At 40.7% G+C, this 18,516-nt stretch overlaps 1 protein-coding gene across 1 annotated transcript in view; it reads left to right on the forward strand.

Moving 5' to 3' along the window:
- The window catches only part of DROSHA (drosha, ribonuclease type III), a 123,330-nt gene that overhangs the window by 6,771 nt on the left and 98,043 nt on the right, over positions 1-18,516 (forward strand). Inside the window, exons 4-9 of the mRNA XM_010853841.1 lie at positions 1-535; positions 4,491-4,583; positions 10,351-10,461; positions 10,693-10,924; positions 13,911-14,052; positions 15,960-16,114. The exon at positions 1-535 is cut by the window's left edge and continues 11 nt beyond it. Of these exons, the coding sequence (XP_010852143.1) occupies positions 1-535; positions 4,491-4,583; positions 10,351-10,461; positions 10,693-10,924; positions 13,911-14,052; positions 15,960-16,114 (1,268 nt within the window). The remainder of the gene's footprint in view (positions 536-4,490; positions 4,584-10,350; positions 10,462-10,692; positions 10,925-13,910; positions 14,053-15,959; positions 16,115-18,516) is intronic.

The raw sequence follows: 18,516 nt of genomic DNA on the forward strand, positions 1-18,516 counted from the left end.
TGAGGCCCCCCTTCCCCGTGCCCCCCTGTTTCCCTCCCATGCCGCCTCCGCTACCCTGTCCCAATAACCCCCCAGTCCCCGGAGCGCCTCCTGGCCAAGGCGCCTTCCCCTTCATGATGCCGCCGCCATCCCTGCCGCATCCGCCGCCGCCTCCCGTCGTTCCGCAGCAGGTCAATTACCAGTACCCACCCGGGTACTCGCACCACAGTTTCCCACCCCCCAACTTCAATAGCTTCCAGAACAGCCCCAGTTCCTTCCCACCCAGTGCTAGTAACAGCAGTAGTCCTCACTTCAGGCACCTCCCTCCGTACCCGCTCCCCAAGGCTCCCAGTGAGAGGCGGTCCCCAGAAAGGCTAAAGCATTACGACGACCACAGGCACCGGGACCACAGTCACGGGAGGGGCGAACGGCATCGGTCCCTGGAGCGCCGGGAGCGAGGCCGGAGCCCCGACCGGAGAAGGCAGGACAGCCGCTACAGGTCCGATCACGAGCGGGGGCGCACGCCCTCCCGCCACCGGAGCTACGAGCGGAGCAGGTAAAGCGCACCTATGGTTTTTTAGAGAAGTTGCAGAGATCCTGACACAGGCGGCTCGGCAAACCAGACCAAAAAGGTCCAGCCGTGCATTTCGGTTTATAAAAGGAAAGGGCTGTTTTATTAAAGAGGGAGAGACAACTAATGAGGAAGGAAGTTGACCTCAGGAGAAAGCCACTTTGAAAAGCATCCCCAAATTAGCAACATAGGTTCATTTCAATGAATGTAAGCCAATTACTATACGAATACAGCTGGCATTTTAATGATGATCAATAAAAGATCCTGTAGTTGTTTGTGTGGATGTTGTATTTAATTATGTTCAGTAAGACCATCTTGTCAGGTTATTGCACTGTGGGTTCTTTTGGAATTGGTGGTCTGCAGGCCGCTGTTATCAGTCAGGAATCCAACTAGTTAACAAGCTGAACTTGCTTCCTGATTTTTAGGATAAATGTAAGTTTATCTTATGTTTTTACTTTCTTGCTCTGTTTCTTTATAAAATGAAATAATATTAGGTATACATTATCAAAGTTACAATTTTCAAAATAGCTTTTGATTTTGTTGCATTGAAATGTATGCATACTAAATAAAATTGCATTTAGAACATACTAATCCACTTCAGATTAAATTTCTTTTTTTTCCCCACCCAAAAGGCCAAAAATCTATATTTACAAGGAAATAAGGTTTCCAGCAGACATTCATTGATGGGTGTCTAGAAATTCTCTGAAGTTAAATGTAAAATTTTATGTCTATATATTTTTTTCTATAAGTAAATCAGTGGCTTACAGCAGATTCTTAAGAGATTGTATGAGTCTGTTACCCTAAACCTAAGAATCATTGGTTTAAATGGAAAAATAAAAATGTGCACATATCCATTCTACTAATATTTATTTGTACCTTCAGTGAACTGTTTGTATCAATGAAGATTTTTGGTTTTCCACTTGTCAAGCTGGTAATGGTGCTTCTCTTTCTGGCTGCTGTGGTGTGTTCACTCACTTTCATTGTCTTGTGGAACTTCTGTGCTGAAAAGTTTGAGGTCCCCAAACCAGGTAACCTTGTTACTTGGATTTTCAGAGAGTAAGTCTTGACTCCTATGGAATTAATGTGCTTCTTGGTTTCCATGTTGTTCTCATGGCTGTGTGCTTGATTCTGACCGAACATTTTGCCAGTAAATGGTAACAGTCATTCTCAGTCCTAAAGGTTTAGAAGGAAGCCCTCCAGGCCTTGGAAGGTTTGGAAGGAAAATACACTATTGCTTCTCTCTGATGCCTAGTCGAAGGCAGAAGAAGTGACATGTTTCCTGCAGGGGTGACTGATTCTGATGGGCTAAAGCTGACTAGAGTCGGTAGATTTTGAAAAGTCTTTTCAGCATGACTTACTGTTCCTTGTCAGTTTTGTTCTTAACTTTGTGATGGATTAGTTGGCAGAGGCCTGTGAGGGTTTATTTTACAACTTTACGGTGAAAATCTAAACTCGAAAGAGTTTGATAGTTTTCTTCAGACTTAAAGTGATTGTTAATAAACCTGTCTTTGGGGAAACATGTTGCTGCAAACTTAAACATTCTAGATGACTTTTTTTTTTTTTTTTTTTTTTTGAGAGTACTGTGGTTTTTAGGGTTCTGCTGTAAATTCCTGAATTCTCCCATCCAGGCTTAAGCTTAAAGAAACACAAATGTCCTATAAACTGAGGATCCCTGTCACTAAGTGAAATCAAATGCTGAAAAAATGACCCTTAATCCCCATGAGCCTAAACCACAACCCCTTTACTGTGGGGGATCTTAGGCAGTTAGCTCATCTTTCTACATGGCCTTTATTTACCCTGGAGTTGTTTTATGATGTTGTACTTGGGGGTGTTTGCTCTGGAGCAGCCTTAATGTCACAGCCGCAGTAAAATCAGTTCCCTCTAGGGGTCTTAGTAGAGTGTCAGTCCTCTGTCTTATATAGAATGCTTCTGTGAACCAAACATGGAGCCTGTGAAGTGCTAGTATATAACTTCTAAAAGTACACTGGAGAAAACCAGACGTTCACAAAGTTGTGCGTTTGATTAGATGAAGTTTATGCAAATTCTTCAGTCTGTCCTCTGGCTGCTTCTGCCCTGGCTTCTTGGGGTAAGTGCATCCACACTTTTTCAAATTTCGTTTTTCCTTTTCTTCTTCTCCTCCTCCGAAATCTGGGTAAATAGTGATTACAAGATTATTTCAGGGCAGACTATTTCTGGAGAAGATTTGTGAAGACGTAGATGGATGCATTTGCTGTCATGAAAGATCCAAGTTCCTCCAGGGATTAGGAAAAGGAAGAGCTGCAGGGGCAGCCAGTAAGGAGCAGGGCAGTGGCTTCCCACACTTGAGCGGTGTTACAGCACTGTAACCCCATACCTGTCCTGTTGAGTACCGTGTTGAGCCATTGGAGAGCTATTATGTATCTAAGGAATATCTTCATGGTCCCAAAACCGGGAAGAATTTTTGGAAAAATAACTGAAGCATTGTTTTTCTTGCTTTAAATGGGTTCATCATATAGTATTACAGTGATTTATACTGGTCTTTTCAGTTCATAGCCACTCAGAGGTAGCAGTCATAATGAGAGGTGCCACTCTTGAATACAAAATCCTATCCCCTAGATGTTACAAAAACAAACGAAAAATTAGGAATATCCTTTAAATAGAGTTTTTATTTGGAAATAGAGGCAGCTTTTTTTTAGCCGCCATGCCATCACAAATTACATTATATTGTTGTCATGTGATACCACTCACTAGGTGGGATTTGCTGTCTAAAAGTAAGCTGTCATTTTAAAAGTGTATCAGATAAAGAATGTGGAATGCCAAGCACTGGCTACTTTACTTTGGACAGCTGGTGTGTACCTGAGCCTTAAGTATATGTTAAAAGTGTTATTCAAAGGAGTCTTTCTTGAGGAAGGGGTGGTTTTTAAGTGGAAAAACAATTTTTGTGTTAATATCTAAGATCTCTTATTAATTTTGTAAGTTTTGATTTCAGTGAATTTACATTTCTTCTATTTGGTTACAGGTGGGGGATTATTATTTCTTTTTTATCCACGCCATGTGACAGGCATATAGGATTTTAGTTCCCCTACTGGGGATTGAATCTGTGCCCCCGCAGTGGAAGTGGTGGCGGGAAGCGGGGGCGTGGCTATTTTTGAGTTTAGACATTTTTGTAATCTTCTTGCTGGACTCAGGCTAATACAGTATTTTTTTGCCCCAATCTAAGACCTAGTATTTATTTCCTTTAGATTTAGTTCTAATGTAAACACACTGGGATTCCAATTTTTGTTTCAGATCTCATTGTGCGTATTGATTAGGCTCATAAGTTATTACTATCATTATTACTAAATTCCAGCTTTATATTGGAAGGTTTAAAATCCTGAATTCTAGTTTTACACTGAGTAAACTCAGTGTCTCTATTTAGAGTTTTTTTTTTCCCCTGATGAAAACAGCACTTAAAGTGACCTAGAGTCTCATGGTAGTTAGTGATGACTAAGAACTATACCTCAGGTGTATAACCTATGAGTTTAGAGCTTTTTATTATAGACCTTTGTCCTCATCTTTACTATATGCATTTATTTGTTGGATGAAATTAAGAGTGTTTCAGAAATCAATAGGCAGTTGAATCCTTTGAAGTTTTCCCTGTAGAACGTTTGGCTGGTTGGAAGGTCTCAAGAGAAGATTATGATAAAATTCCCTTCATTGCTTAGTATTAAGTATGACTTCTTCTTCTTTTTTTTTTTTTTAAAGAAAACAGCAAGAAATGTCTAAGGTAGTTAACTTGCATAAAGTGAAATGCTCCTTTAACCTCTAATAAATGAAGGGTGAGTAAAAATGTCCCATAGTGAATAGTGCTGCAGAATACTTAGGTGAGGTGAGGTCCCTTTATTTTGATGAATTCAGTGAAAAGACATGGTGTTTTTGAGTCTTTCTGTTGAAAACAGCTCTGTGTATTAATTCCTTTAAGAGAGCGGGAACGGGAGAGACACAGGCACCGGGACAGCCGAAGATCACCATCTCTGGAAAGGTCCTACAAAAAAGAGTATAAGAGATCTGGAAGGTAAGCAAGGAGTTGACACTGGAAGAAGTCATAGGATTATCTCCTGAAATTCAGATTTTGTGCTTTTGCAGGGTGTCAGCCAGGTCTTCAGAATAGCCTGAGCGTCTGTCCAAAGAACACTGTGAAAAGCTAAAGTAGCCAGTTATTGAAAAACCTTTTATTTCAAGATGTATATAGGATGCACAAGGAAAATTTTAAAAAGTCCCCCAAATTAGGCCACTTTGTGACCTCAGTTGCTGTAAAACACTATATTAGTAGTTCAAGGTTTGTTTTTTTTTTTGAAGACCTTGAAAATTCATAATTATGCTCTTAAGTTTACTTGTTTCAGAAAAAAAAAAAAAGAAAAACTACAGTAATACCTTATTTGGAAATATGACATTGAAATTGTTGCAAATAAAAATTTACAGGATGTAACCAATTCTATATCAAGAGCTAAAAATTCATGCCTTAATAAATGGTAATTAAGAATAGTACTGTCAATAATCTGACAGATTTTGGGTCAATTATTCATTTTCCCAATTTTATTATTGGGCAAAGGAACTTTTTTAAGCCTCAGTGTCTTTGTCTAAAATAAGGACAGTTATATTTGCCTTATTGAGTGACAAGGGGTCATAACACACATAAAACACTTAGGACTTGGCCCAGTAGTGCCAAATAAATGGTAACTATATATATAATTATTATCTAATTATTGACTCTAAAAAAGCAGAAAAAGGTATTGAAGGTAAAATAAATTAATAAACTAGAAAAAGAACTATAATGCCATAATAATATTTGTAAATAAATGCAAGATTTCTTTGAAAGGCCGTACAATTTTAAAAGTGGCAAATCAAGAAAAGAAAAGCACATATCCATTAGGTATAAGAATGTATTATTATAGGAATGAAGGGGATTTAAAAATTATAGTGTGTTGGTACAAGTACTGATGTTTTATTTGAGAAATTTAAAAACTTGGATGTGATGGGTTGTTTCTATGAAAACAAAAATTATAAACCTTACACTTAGAGCAGAAAATGTTAATAGGCCAATACCTATGGGAAAAAGTTGACTTTGTGTCTCTTCCAAAAAAGTTTGAAACTGTTTTTAGAACACTGAAGAAGATGGAAGGAAAGCTCAGCTCATGCTGTGATATCAGGAAAATCCAAATGGCAAAACCATCAATAAAAAGAAAACCACTAAACAATTTCTTTTATGACTATGGATATGAAAATACTGATTAGTATATGAGCAGGTTGTTTTCAGTTGTGTGTTATAATAGTTGAGGGTTTATTCCAAGGTTGCATGGGTAGATAGGTTAGTATTAGGAGATCTATAACTAATTCTTTGTGTCAGAATCTCTAGAGTTATCTCAGTACTTGCCTATTAGCTGTTTAAAGTTGCATTCAATTATGAGTAGAAACTGGTTAAGTAGGAGTATAAGCAGACTTCTGTAACTTGATAGAGAACATTATCTCGTGATGAACATGATTGATACCATCTGAGAAGAGCCAAATTTAATGTTGAAACCTTATAGGCCTTCCCATACATATTAGAAAAAAGACAAGGAGACCCCATTTCCTACCACTGTCACCTGATGTATGTCTTAACACGCAAATGACACACATTGTATTCTTGTGTGTCCCAGGTATTATATGGTACCATGATAGTCTTTAACAAGAGTCCCTGCTTTCCAGGAATAAGAAAGTTAAGTGCTGTGAGACGTGCCTTTGGTAGAGCAAATACATACTGCTTCTGGAACACAGTAGTTAGTATCTCAGTTTCGGGTGGTCATAGAGAAGTTGACAATGTACTGATTCCCTGGAGTATGGGTAGGAACGCCTGCTGCTGCTGCTAAGTCGCTTCAGTCGTGTCCGACTCTGTGCGACCCCATAGACAGCAGCCCACCAGGCTCCCCCGTCCCTGGGATTCTCCAGGCAAGAACACTGGAGTTGGGTGCCATTTTCTTCTTCAATGCATGAAAGTGAAAAGTGAAAGTGAAGTCGCTCAGTCGTGTCTGACTCTTAGCGACCCCATAGACAGCCTACCAGGCTCCTCCGTCCATGGGATTTTCCTGGCAAGAGTACTGGAGTGGGATGCCATTGCCTTCTCCAAGGAATGCCTAAGGGAAGGCAAATGGTAGGGGGAGAGAAAGAGCAGGTGTGAAGGCTGCATTGGAGAAGTGGTCTCAGAGGGTCAAACTTGGAGGTTGGGAAAGGAGTTTAGGCTTTTGTTAGCAATCCAGGAAAGAAATGATTGTGGCTAGACCGACCCATTGTGGCAATGACGATGGGGAAATTTGGAGGTAATTGAGAGAGATCGATGTGGGAGAGTCAGTAGGACTTGGTCATCACCTGAGATGTGATGTTCCCCTTGGAGGGCTGGAAACACTAAGAAACAGGCAAAAGAATGAGTTCAATTTTGGGCAAGTAGAATTTGAAAATCTGTTAGACAGCTCGGTGGAATTGTGTGGTACCTAGTGGGACACAAAAGTATAAGGTTCAGAAAAGAGATCTTAGCTAGAAATGCTAAATGCCATGAATTAGAGGAGGTCAACTAGGAAGAGTCTGTTCAGTGAGAAAGGGCCTGCAGAAGAGGAGGAGATAAGGATAGGAAAAAAGCTAAGATACTGTGTTTGTGGAACTCGTTGAGGGCCCACCCGAGGTTGGTTTTTAATGTTCAGTGCTGGAAACCTCTTGGTTTAGTTGTTTCTTCTCCAGTACCCAGTAACTTGTGGAGAAGGCAGAGACTTGGATTCTTTGAGTTCTAACTAATGCAGTAGATGAGAAAATAAAAGTTATAGATATAAATACTGTAAAACAGGAAAAATTATCATAGTTCGTAATATAGCATATTATTAAACAAAATTTTTGAGTTCGGATTTTGAAATTTGACATGCCTGAGACACCTAAAATGATGTTTTACTCCTATTTTGAAATGTCCCTCTCAAAGTGTTAAAAAAAAGGAAAGAAGAAAAAAAGAATACTAATTGTTTTTCACAATAGACAACCCTGATCATCCATTATTTATGACACCAACCTAAAGTGGATGGAGTAAGGTTGTCTTCTGCCTGTGTTTCTCAATGGTAATAATAAAACATTTGGTGGGATTTTTAGTACATGTCAAAATGTCTGTGTCAAATAATCATATTAACATTTAACTATTACTTGCTAGCTCTGTGAGAGAAACAGAATTTCTAATTCTGTTTCCTGTCTAGGGGATGTTTATATCTGCCTCAGGAATCTTGTCAGGACTAAGTGTATCAGAGTGCTTACAAGAGTGTCAGGCTCTCAGGAAGGACCACAAACAAAAACAAATAAAACCACACCCACAGGGAGCCAGGATTTGCCATTATTAGCTAATGATATTACCAGGACAGTTCAAGAGAATCAGTCAAGAAATGTTAGAATTAACTCACTGAAGTTGACAGTTATACAATAAACATATCATAATTAAGAGCCTTCCCTGAATACCAGGAATACCTACTTACTAATAGAAAATATAAATAGAAAATTTAAATGAATAAAAGTTAAATTTCTTAATAAACTTAAAAATATATTGATCAATAGGAAGATATTAAGTGTAGTAGATGACGAGGAAGGTGATGTAAATGAATGGAGGGCATGTTAAATTCCTGTAGTGGGAGTGGAAGATAGGGTTAAAAAACATACCAGTGTTCTTCCAAAATATTTGTAGTTTTTAGCAGTGTTGGTGGGATAGTGGTGAATATATCTGCCTTCCAAAAAATCTATAATTTTAATGTAAGTTCAGTTGAGGTACTGTTTTTAGAACTTTACTAGGACTCAAATTTTTCTTGGGAATAGAAGTGAGTGTAATGAAGAAAAATAATGCACAGTTTGGTATGGATATAAATAGGTCAATGAGACCAATCTGGAACAACATTCAAGTATATATAAAGGTTTACATCTATCATGAAGTTGTTTTTTCAAATCAGAGGAGAAACTGATGTGGAAACAATGCAAACTGTATGGAAAAGAAATTGGTTCAGATTTCTGCCTTAGATCTTGGACAGATAGAGTAAAAAAAATTAATGTTAAAAGTAACTGAAAAATATATTTATTTAACCATGCGATGGGAAAGGATTACAGCCATAACACTAAGACTGGAAATAGAAACAAAAACAATCTTTGCATTTGGCCATATAAAGATTGTATGTAGCTTTGCTGCTGCTGCTGCTAAGTCGCTTCAGTCATGTCCGACTCTTCGAGACTCCATGGACTGCAGCCTACCAAGCTCCTCCGTCCATGGGATTTTCCAGGCCAAGAGTACTGGAGTGGGTTGCCATTGCCTTCTCTGATGTAGCTATAAATAGAATTAAAAGGAAAATAAACTGAAAAAGGTTACATTACATATGACAGAAGATGGGTGATAATTTAAATAAAAAATCGTCAAAAGACTGTAATCCTAATTTTAAAAATATTGGCATGGTGTATTGATTCATGTTCATATTAATAAAAGAAGTGAATGTGAAACGTGTTATTTCAGTAGTGACAAATTAAATGAGATGCTCTTTTTATAAGGATAGAAAAGATGAAAAACAATCATGTTGACAGGATGTGGGGAAATGGGAAATCACATACGGTTTTGATGGTAATCTAAACTGGTAATTCTTATCTGTAGAGAAGCCTTTAGAAAAGTACACTCTCTTTGTGTGTGAAATAATATGACAAGTCTGCAAAGAACACAAGTGTATTTACAGTAGCATTGTTTACAGTGGGGGAAGAAAGGTAATCTCCTAAATGACAATGATCAGATTTGTCAGATTATGGTATGTACATATAAAAGAATGATATGCATTATTAAAAATGGTTCAGATGTAGATGTATTGAAGTAGAATGATGTTCCTGATTTACCACTTTGTTGAGGAAAACAGGCTACAGAGTTCCTGTTTTTAGAAACTTGTGTTTATATATCTATATCTTCTAACATATTTGTGAAATATAATTGTTATCTCTGAGTGGTGTTACAGGTGATTTTTGTTTTATTTTTCTACAGTGAACATATATACATTTTACATCACAGTAAATATTTTTTTCTGGTAACAAACCTCTTGATGTACACTGCAATATTTAGAAGTTGCATCAATAAGTAATATATATAATCCTTCTAATCACCCACTATTTCCCCCCTGATGTATACACACCTACACTTAGGTTTTCCCTGCTATAAAATTAGAAATGAGTGATAGAGTTGATGGAGAAACTTACTGGTGACTTTGACCCAGATGTAAACTTTCTTGGGTAAGAGTGACTTTGTTAGTAGAGCTGCCGAGCTGGCAGCACATCGCTAATAAAGCAGTCTCTCTCCTTGGCTGGATTCTCCAAGTCTGTACGGTTCCACTGAAATGTCCTGGGCTTAATTTAAAAATCTACCCTCTGGGTTTTTCCCTCCAAGCACATCCATACGCTGAGCCTTTGCAAATTTCATGCTCCAGCGATTCAAGGAGATAGAATTGCTCTTTTCCTTTTTAATTGAGTTACTATTAGTATTTGTGGGGATCAGAGTTAGGCGAACTGGTGGTTCATTAAGCAGTAATACCCAAGTAGGGGCTTCCAGAGAAATGATGAGGGATGGTATAACTGGTTCACTCTTGGATTTTGGTCCTCAGGCTAAATTTATGGCGAAGTGGAGATCATGTTTTGTGAAGACTTTTTTTTTTTTTTTGTCTTGGCAAAGCAAGATGTGGAGAATTCAAAATTAGTGTGCTCAGTGCTGAGATTGTCTATAGATGGAGATGTCCATGTATTTCCTAGAGATCTTTCTATTCTAGGAGTTATGGTTTGCCGGTTGCCCCTGAACCTGCCGGATGCACACCAGAATCACCTGGGGAGATTATTAAAAATACAGAATCTTGGGCCCCACCCCCGGAGACTGTGAATCAGTAAGTAGATCTGGGGTAGGGCCTGGGAATTTGTGTTTTTAAACAAATAACTTCAGGTGATTCTGATGTCAGCAGACTGGTGTCATGGGGTCACTGGTTTTTCATACAAACGAATATGGTGGTTTGGCATGACGTTTTTCTTTTAGGTGACAAATGAACTAAACAGGTAAAATAGAAAAGTTTTACAAGGAAAGAACATTTTTAATAGCCTCCCTCTGCCCCCTTTTGAAGTCGCTCCCCAAGCAGGGAGAAGAAGAGAGCTCGCTGGGAGGAAGAAAAAGACAGATGGAGTGACATCCCGGGCTCTGGCAAAGAGAAGAATTATACCTCAATCAAGGAAAAGGAGCCAGAGGAGGGGCTGCCTGACAAAAATGAGGAGGAGGAAGAAGAACTCCTTAAGCCTGTGTGGATTCGCTGCACCCACTCAGAAAACTACTACTCCAGTGACCCCATGGATCAGGTGGTAGGTCTGTGGTAGGAGAGAAGCTACGGACCAGAGCTCCTCAAGCTCAGCGCTTTTGGCGTCTGGGGCTGGATAGTTCCCTGTGGCGGGGCCTGCCCGGTGCCTGGTTGGATGTCGAGCAGCATCTCTGGGCTCTGTGCGCTGGATGCCAGTAGCACCCTCATGGCTGTGATAACCGAGGCTGTCTTCTGACATTGCCCAGTGTCCCCTGAGGGGTGAGAGAACGCCCCTCCCCCTGATTGAGAACCACTGCTGTAGACAAAAGCTGCTTTACAAAAGGCAAGAGTGCTGCAGGTGTATGGAAGGATCTCTTCATTCTGATTTTTGATGCCACTGCTAGCCTTGATGCTGGTGGTCTTGTAAGCTCTCACTCATAGCTATGTTATACATCCTGTGGTATACATCTGCATGCGTGTGTGTGTGTTTCCCTCAAAACGAGAAACAAGGGAAAATTGAGTTTGTCTCTTGCAAGTCTGCCCGTGACCAAAGGTACCCATAGCAGGTTTCCTGTGCTGGTTGCTGGTTTTGTGGAGTCGCGGCGTCGTCACCTTGGATGGGCTCTCAGGAGAGTCAGCACACGTGCTGTTCACGATGGGGCTCCTGGGGCTCAGCAGCTGTGCCTCATTGCCTTGGGGGCCCCATGACCTCTGTGTGCTCGCTTCTCCTCCTCCTTCCATCTCCATTTTATTTTCCGTCACTCTCCCTTTCTTTTTTTTTTCTCTCTCCCCTAACAGGCACTATGCCTCTATCCCCATTAAGTTAGGTGTATTTGCCATAGAATGGACACACAGTCATGTTCACTGATGAAATGAATGAGTGAAGGAAGGGATACCTACAGATTTAGGACAGAAGAGCCTGGAGATGTTAGATTTAGTGGGTGGGATAGATAAGAGAGCATTCTGTTGTTTGGAATTTTGTAAAAACATCTTCGACTTGGACTGGGCCCTTACCTATGGTGAGCTTGAGAGGAGACTGTTGTCTCTTGACAAAAAGGTTTGAGAGGTCTCTCTTGGTGGCATGATATTTTACTTGATAAAGAAAAGCAGGGTTTTAAGTCCTGGTTCAGGTGACACAGGCAAGGAGAAGCTCACATGTGGAGCCCTATTTGTGAAACTGCCCCACGTGTCTCAGATTACCTCCCTGAATTCTTAAAACATCTCTGGAAAGAAGGCATCTGTTACTTCAGAATGTTGTTGTAAATGAGAGTACTTAACTGATCGTGGTTTAAGCTTGCTGGGTTTGTTTTCCTCGACAAGTCATCTGGAGGGAGGTGGTGGCTGGTGTGTATTTAGTGCCTTAGTGATGGCAGGGCCGTAGGTGGGTATCACTGTCTTTCAGAGGGTCCATCACGGTTGCAGGATGCCCACAGGAGCCCCAGGCATCATGTCCGTACACACCTCTGCCCAGATACAGATGCAGAGGGCAGTACTGGGTGGAGCCCAGGGTGCCCAGGGATCTCTTCTTTCATCCCTTCGTCCAGAATTGTGTTTAATGGATTAATTTTCCATCTCTGCCGTAACCCATCTCCACAGACTTCATTCATGGCTTAAAATACCGCACATTTATTAACTCCCAGTTCTGTAGATCGGAAGTCAAACTTGGGTCTCCCTGGCTAAATCGAGATACTGGCAGGACTGCTCTCCTTTCTGTTGACAAACTGTTTTCTTGCTCATTCAGGTTGTTGGCAGAGTTCAGTTCCTTATGGCTGTGGGATGGAGGCCCTTGTCTCCTTGCTGTCTGGCAGGTGTGGGCTGTTCCCAGCTTCTGGAGCCCGTGTGCATTCCTTGGCCCATGGACCCCTTCCTTCATCTTCAGAGCCAGCAGTGTGGGTCGAGTCCCTCTTGTGCTTTAAAGATCTCTTGCCTCTTCTTCTGTTGCACCTCTGACTGCTGTTGTGAGAGCCTCTCCACTTTTAAAGACCTGTGTTCAGTTGTGTCCACCCAGATAACCCCACCTCAAATTCTGTAGCCTTAATTGCTTCTGCAGAGTTCTTTCTGCACTGAAAGGTGGCATGTTCACTTTCCAGGGATTAGGACAGAGACATCTGTGGCGTAGGGGGACTGGCTTCTGAGATCCCGGGTTCTCCGCCCCAAACCTGAAGGGAATCCCAGTTCTGTGAGCAAGGGGGAAGGGGAGAATGGCTCCCCGTGGGTATCATTATTCTTGAAATAATGTTGAAGGCACTGAGGTTCAGAGCATTTGAACAGCAGAGCTTTTGCTTTTCCTCACCTTTTTTGTGGGTGTGTTAAAACTCCAGGGTAGAAGGAAGGCTGATAAACCAGAAGGCCAACATTGGCTTCTGTTTGTGCACTGCTGCTGCAGAGAGAGCCTAAGTGTCAGAGCCACTCCAGCATCACCAGTGTCAGTAATGAGGTGGGGCTGAGGAAAGCAGGCACCCTCTCTTGGGAATAACTGCAGATTTCATGATTGAATATTCATTTTATGTTGGAAAGGTGCCTTTTGAAAATGTCAAATGTACATTTTAGGTGGGTGTTTAAACTGATTTTCAACCTGGGAGGAGAGTAAGGGAAAGTGAGCAACTTCCTCCAGGAATGTATTGCAGAACCCTGTGTTTGTAAAGAGTGTGTGTGTGTGTGTCCGTGTGTTTATGGGGTGCATGTGTGGTTTGTGGGTCACTGGGTTAATGGGGAATATACACCACCAGTGAATTTCAGTAGGGGAGGCGTATATGTTCTCTAGGAGGGTATCAGGTGTCATGAATTCTGAGGGGTTTATGATTTTTTGGTTGCTGTATCAGAAGGGCATAGATGAAGATTTCTAACATTTCTAAGGGTTGGCAAAGTGCACTTACCTGAGAGCATCATTGCCAGCACTCTGGGCATTTTGTATTTAAAATGTTTGTTAAATTGAGGGTTGAAAAATGATATCTTGCTGTTAAAATCTTTGGTTATTGGTGAGTTCTTAAGTCTCTTTGGTATGACTATTATTAATATAGTTCCTAATATTGATCCTTTATTTTTCAAAGGGAGATTCTACTGTAGTTGGAACAAGTAGGCTCCGTGACTTATATGACAAATTTGAGGAAGAGTTGGGGAGCAGGCAAGAGAAGGCCAAAGCTGCTAGACCCCCATGGGAGCCTCCCAAGACGAAGCTAGATGAAGATTTAGGTGAGTCAGAAGTTACTAGACCGAGATCCTGTGCTTTTTTTTTTATTGTTTAATACCAGACTTTTGGGATGTGTCCTTGAGAGTCCCATAGTAAAATTTCCTAATGTCCATTTTATTTTAATTCCAGTCAGCAAATACATAGCAATGTAACTTTCTTCTTTTCGATTTTCTTTTCTCTTAGTTATATTCAGTAGAATACATAAGAGATCTCATTTGCAAGGCATGCTGGCCACTGTGTCCCCCAAGACTCCTTCTGTCTTAAAATCAGAAGGGACCACAGTCCAGCCTCCCGTCAAAAGCAGGAGCCTGTTCCCGTGCCTCGAGCTCTGATGGGCAGGCATCTCCTGTGGCTCTCTCCACTGCCAGGGTGTGGAAACTCCAGCCAGAGTCCAGCTCTGTTTGAAGCGCTCTCTTTATTCACAAAGTTTCCATCACTTTCTTACATATTTTCACGTATGTATTCTGAGACTCCAAGGAGATGCTGAGATCACTGCTTCTCACCACGTCGTGTCCTTAGCCCCTAACGCAATGCTGTACGCAGAGGAGACGTTCAGTGTGCCTTTTCCTGCGTGTTATCTGGCTCTCGTCTGCCCACCTTTGTTATTTCTCCTTCACTCAGAGGCAGTGTCCATGGTGGGGAAAAGCATGACAGAACCAGCTGGCCCGGGTTTGAATCCTTGTTCCACCACTTGAAATGTGATCTCGGGCAAGTGATGTGATTCTCTGTGTCTCGATTTTCTCGTCTTAAAAGAGGAATGACAGTACCCATCTCACGTAGTATGCTCGAAAATATAGCAGTGTCAGGGCTCCTTCTTACTACGCTGTACTGCAGTAATCTCTTGTAGGATCACTCCAAGTTCTAGGTCTTCTTTTTTTCTTTTTTGATTGTAGTAAAATACAAAGAACATGTACATAATACACGTAAGATATACTACTTAGCCGTTTTTGGACGTATGGCTCTGTAGCGTGTTACATGCATTCATATTGTGTAAACAATCTTTGGAACTCTTTTCATCTTGCTAAACTGAAAACTCTATCAAGATTAAAGACCAACTCCCCATTCCTGTCTCCCTTTGCCTCTGGCAACCATCCTTCTACTTTCTGTCTCTATGAATCTGACTAGTCTAGGTACCTCATATAAGTAGAGTCATACCATATTTGTCTTTTGTGACTGGATTGTTTCGTTACAATAATTCTTGGTCTGTTTTTATCTAGTCATTTTTGAAGGACTAGAGTCTCCTATTGTTACTATTGAGAGAAAAAAATTTAGAATCTGATTCAGTCTGATCTTCAGAGCCTGGCATTCATGACCTTTTATCCCCTCACTTCTGGATTTTTTCCTGTGAGGCCTTTGCTGCAGCCAGAGTCCACCCATTGTCTTGCTCCATGCTTTTGCCTGCAGCGCCCCTTCTGTGTTCCTTTCCTTCTCATCAGCCCAACCCCACCCCCATCCGTGTGCCTGGGTCACGTGCACCCCTTCTAGGAAACCCCGGTGGATCAGTGTGGATTCACTGCACCTTTTAGGAGGTGAAACCTCAGACAGCTCTGGCGGTTTGCATTTTCTCTGGTCTTGTTCACCAAGTCTTTCTCTAAAAATCTTTGATCCTTTGTTTCCCCCTCTAGATTGTGACTTAGCATCATGGGCTCTATTAGGCATCATGGGCTCTATTAGATTTCATGGGTTGCTTAGCAGAGTTCTAGTGTGGAGTAGGCACTGGAGTGTTTGCTGGAAAATAATCAGCTGTCCTTACATTTCTAAACGTAGGTCCTTACGTTTCAGTCATTTGGAAGTAAATCTTCATGTAAAACCTTCATGTAAAATGTAAATCTTCATGTAAAATCTTCATGTAAAATCAGCTTGCAGACTGCTTCAGCTTCTCTCCATCTTTTTCCCCTCACCGCTATAGAGAGTTCCAGTGAATCCGAATGCGAGTCCGATGAGGACAGCACCTGCTCTAGCAGCTCAGACTCTGAAGTTTTCGACGTCATTGCAGAAATCAAACGTAAAAAGGCCCATCCTGACCGACTTCATGATGAACTTTGGTACAACGACCCAGGCCAGGTGCGCAGGCTTTTATGCTCTTGCTGTGAAGGTTGCACACCCACACATCACATTTATGACTGCTGGCTCAGAAGATGCATGGTAGCTGGTATTGAAACTGAATTTTACTCTCAGGGCTGGGCGTCATCCTTCACAGCTTATTTCTTTTCAGCTTCAGCTCCAAAGCGTAAGCACCAGAGCAAGTGTTCCTTGAATCATATTTGACGATGTTTGTAAATCCTGTGTGAGGGAGCAGGATGGTGGTGCTGCCTCATTAAACTTGCAGTAAACGGAAGGAGACGAATGGTAGGATGAGGGAGAGAGCTCTTGTAGCTCTTTTTAAAAGCAGTTCATCTAGAAGTTATCTTGTAACCATACAGTAAACAATGTCGCAGGCCCTATGAGACTTCGTATTTGCCAGTTGGTAGAAGTCACAATTCCTTGTAACTTCTTGTTATTAAGCGTGTTTGAGCTAATGACATCGTGTGTGTTTGTGCTCAGTTGCTCAGTCGTGTCTGACTCTTTTCGACCCCATGGACTGTATGTAGCTCATCAGGCTCCTTTGTCCATGGGATTCTCCAGGGAAGAATACTGGAGTGGGTTGTCATGCCCTTCTCCAGGGGATCTTCCCAACCCAGGGATCGAACCCGCATCTGTTGTGTCCCTGTGTTGGCAGGTGGATTCTTTACCATTGCGTCACCTGGGAAGCCAGTGACGTCATAGGTGGACATAATTATTTTTTATTTTCACTTTCTGTTTTATTATGAAGTTATACTGGTGGAACAGTGGTAAAGAATCTGCCTGCCAATGCAGGAGATGCAAGAGATGCGAGTTCAATCCCAGGGTTGGAGGGATACCACTGGAGTAGAAAGTGGCACCCCACTCCAGTGGTCTTGCCTGGAAAGTTCCATGGACAGAGGAGCCTGGGAGGCTCTAGTCCATGGGGTCACAAAGAGTAAGACACTGTTGAGCAACTGAGCATGCACACACAATAATACATAGTGCAAAATAGTATCTTTTTAAAATAATTGTATTTTTACAAATGTATAATACATACAAAAGTAGTATCTTTAATACATGTCAACTTATCAAGCATAATTAAACATATCCCTAGAAAAAGATCATTTAAAATTTATATTTTGTAAATAAATTCATACCATTCTACATTATTTTGATATTGTTCTCCTGGTTCATATTAGATTACATTATCTTTTTTTTTTTAATGTAGAATTAATGTAGTTAGAATGCCTGACAGAAATGTACCTTGTGGTCCTTTTTGCTCTCTGAGAATTGAGCAGAAATGTTTACAAATTGTTAATACATTTTGGAATCTTTACTTTGGTACATTAATCATGTATATGATCTTTTTAAACAGCTTTAGCAAGTTATAATTCACATACCATACAATTTACACAATTAAAGTGTACAGTTCATTTTTTTTTGTATATTCACAGAATTGTACAGTCATCACAATTTAATTTTAGAACATTTGTGTGTCCCCCAAGAAAAATCCTTTCTCCATTAGTCACTCCCCTTACCTGGTGTGTGGTCTTTTAATGGACTTTGTTCTCATATCAAGAAACAAATAGTCTCAGTGTTGTATTGACTGTATTTGGTTTTGTATCCCCTGTACAGGTGAGCCTTATAAAGGGCTGATCTGTATTGGAGACCAGACCCTGGTAAAAGATGGGCATGTAAGATGTCTATTTGCTTCCCTGGAAATAAGTGAGCACTAAATGATTTTTCCGCATTTTTCATCACAAGTTGTGTCCTGCATTAGGAATGAGTTGTGACTTTGGTGGGAATTCAATCACATCTCTGTTTGCCAGCTGTTATTTTGGATAATATCTTAATGTGATTTTTTTTTTTTTAGGTAGCCATATTATTCCTCTCTTGTACCACCTGGAGCTTTAGATTTCTCAAAGGGATAAAGAGACTTATAGTTTTTTTAATATTTCTTTTCAAAGTTTTATTGAGCTATTTTTGACAAAATGAGTTATAAATCCCTAGAACTCTAAAGAAATATGTATATGTATATAGAATATATATGTCTCATAATAATATCGTATATATAAATATCTATGTTTTAATTAATACCAAAAAAGTGAGAAATGGAACTCCACTTCTCCATTCTCCAGACCGATGCTCTGATCTCCTTTTTGATTCCATATTAACCATTTATATTGAATAAACTCACGAACTGGTTAAGGCCCTTTAAGGTTTTGACCTCAGTTCTGCCTTTTTGGCGGAGAAGGCAATGGCATCCCACTCCAGTACTTTTGCCTGGAAAATCCCATGGACGGAGGAGCCTGGTGGGCTATAGTCCGTGGGGTCGCTAGAGTCGGACACGACTGAGCGACTTCACTTTCACTTTTCACTTTCATGCATTGGAGAAAGAAATGGCAACCCACTCCAGTGTTCCT

Source organism: Bison bison, unplaced genomic scaffold (genome assembly GCF_000754665.1).
Source record: "Bison bison bison isolate TAMUID 2011002044 unplaced genomic scaffold, Bison_UMD1.0 scf7180017864331, whole genome shotgun sequence".
Lineage (NCBI taxonomy): Eukaryota > Metazoa > Chordata > Mammalia > Artiodactyla > Bovidae > Bison > Bison bison.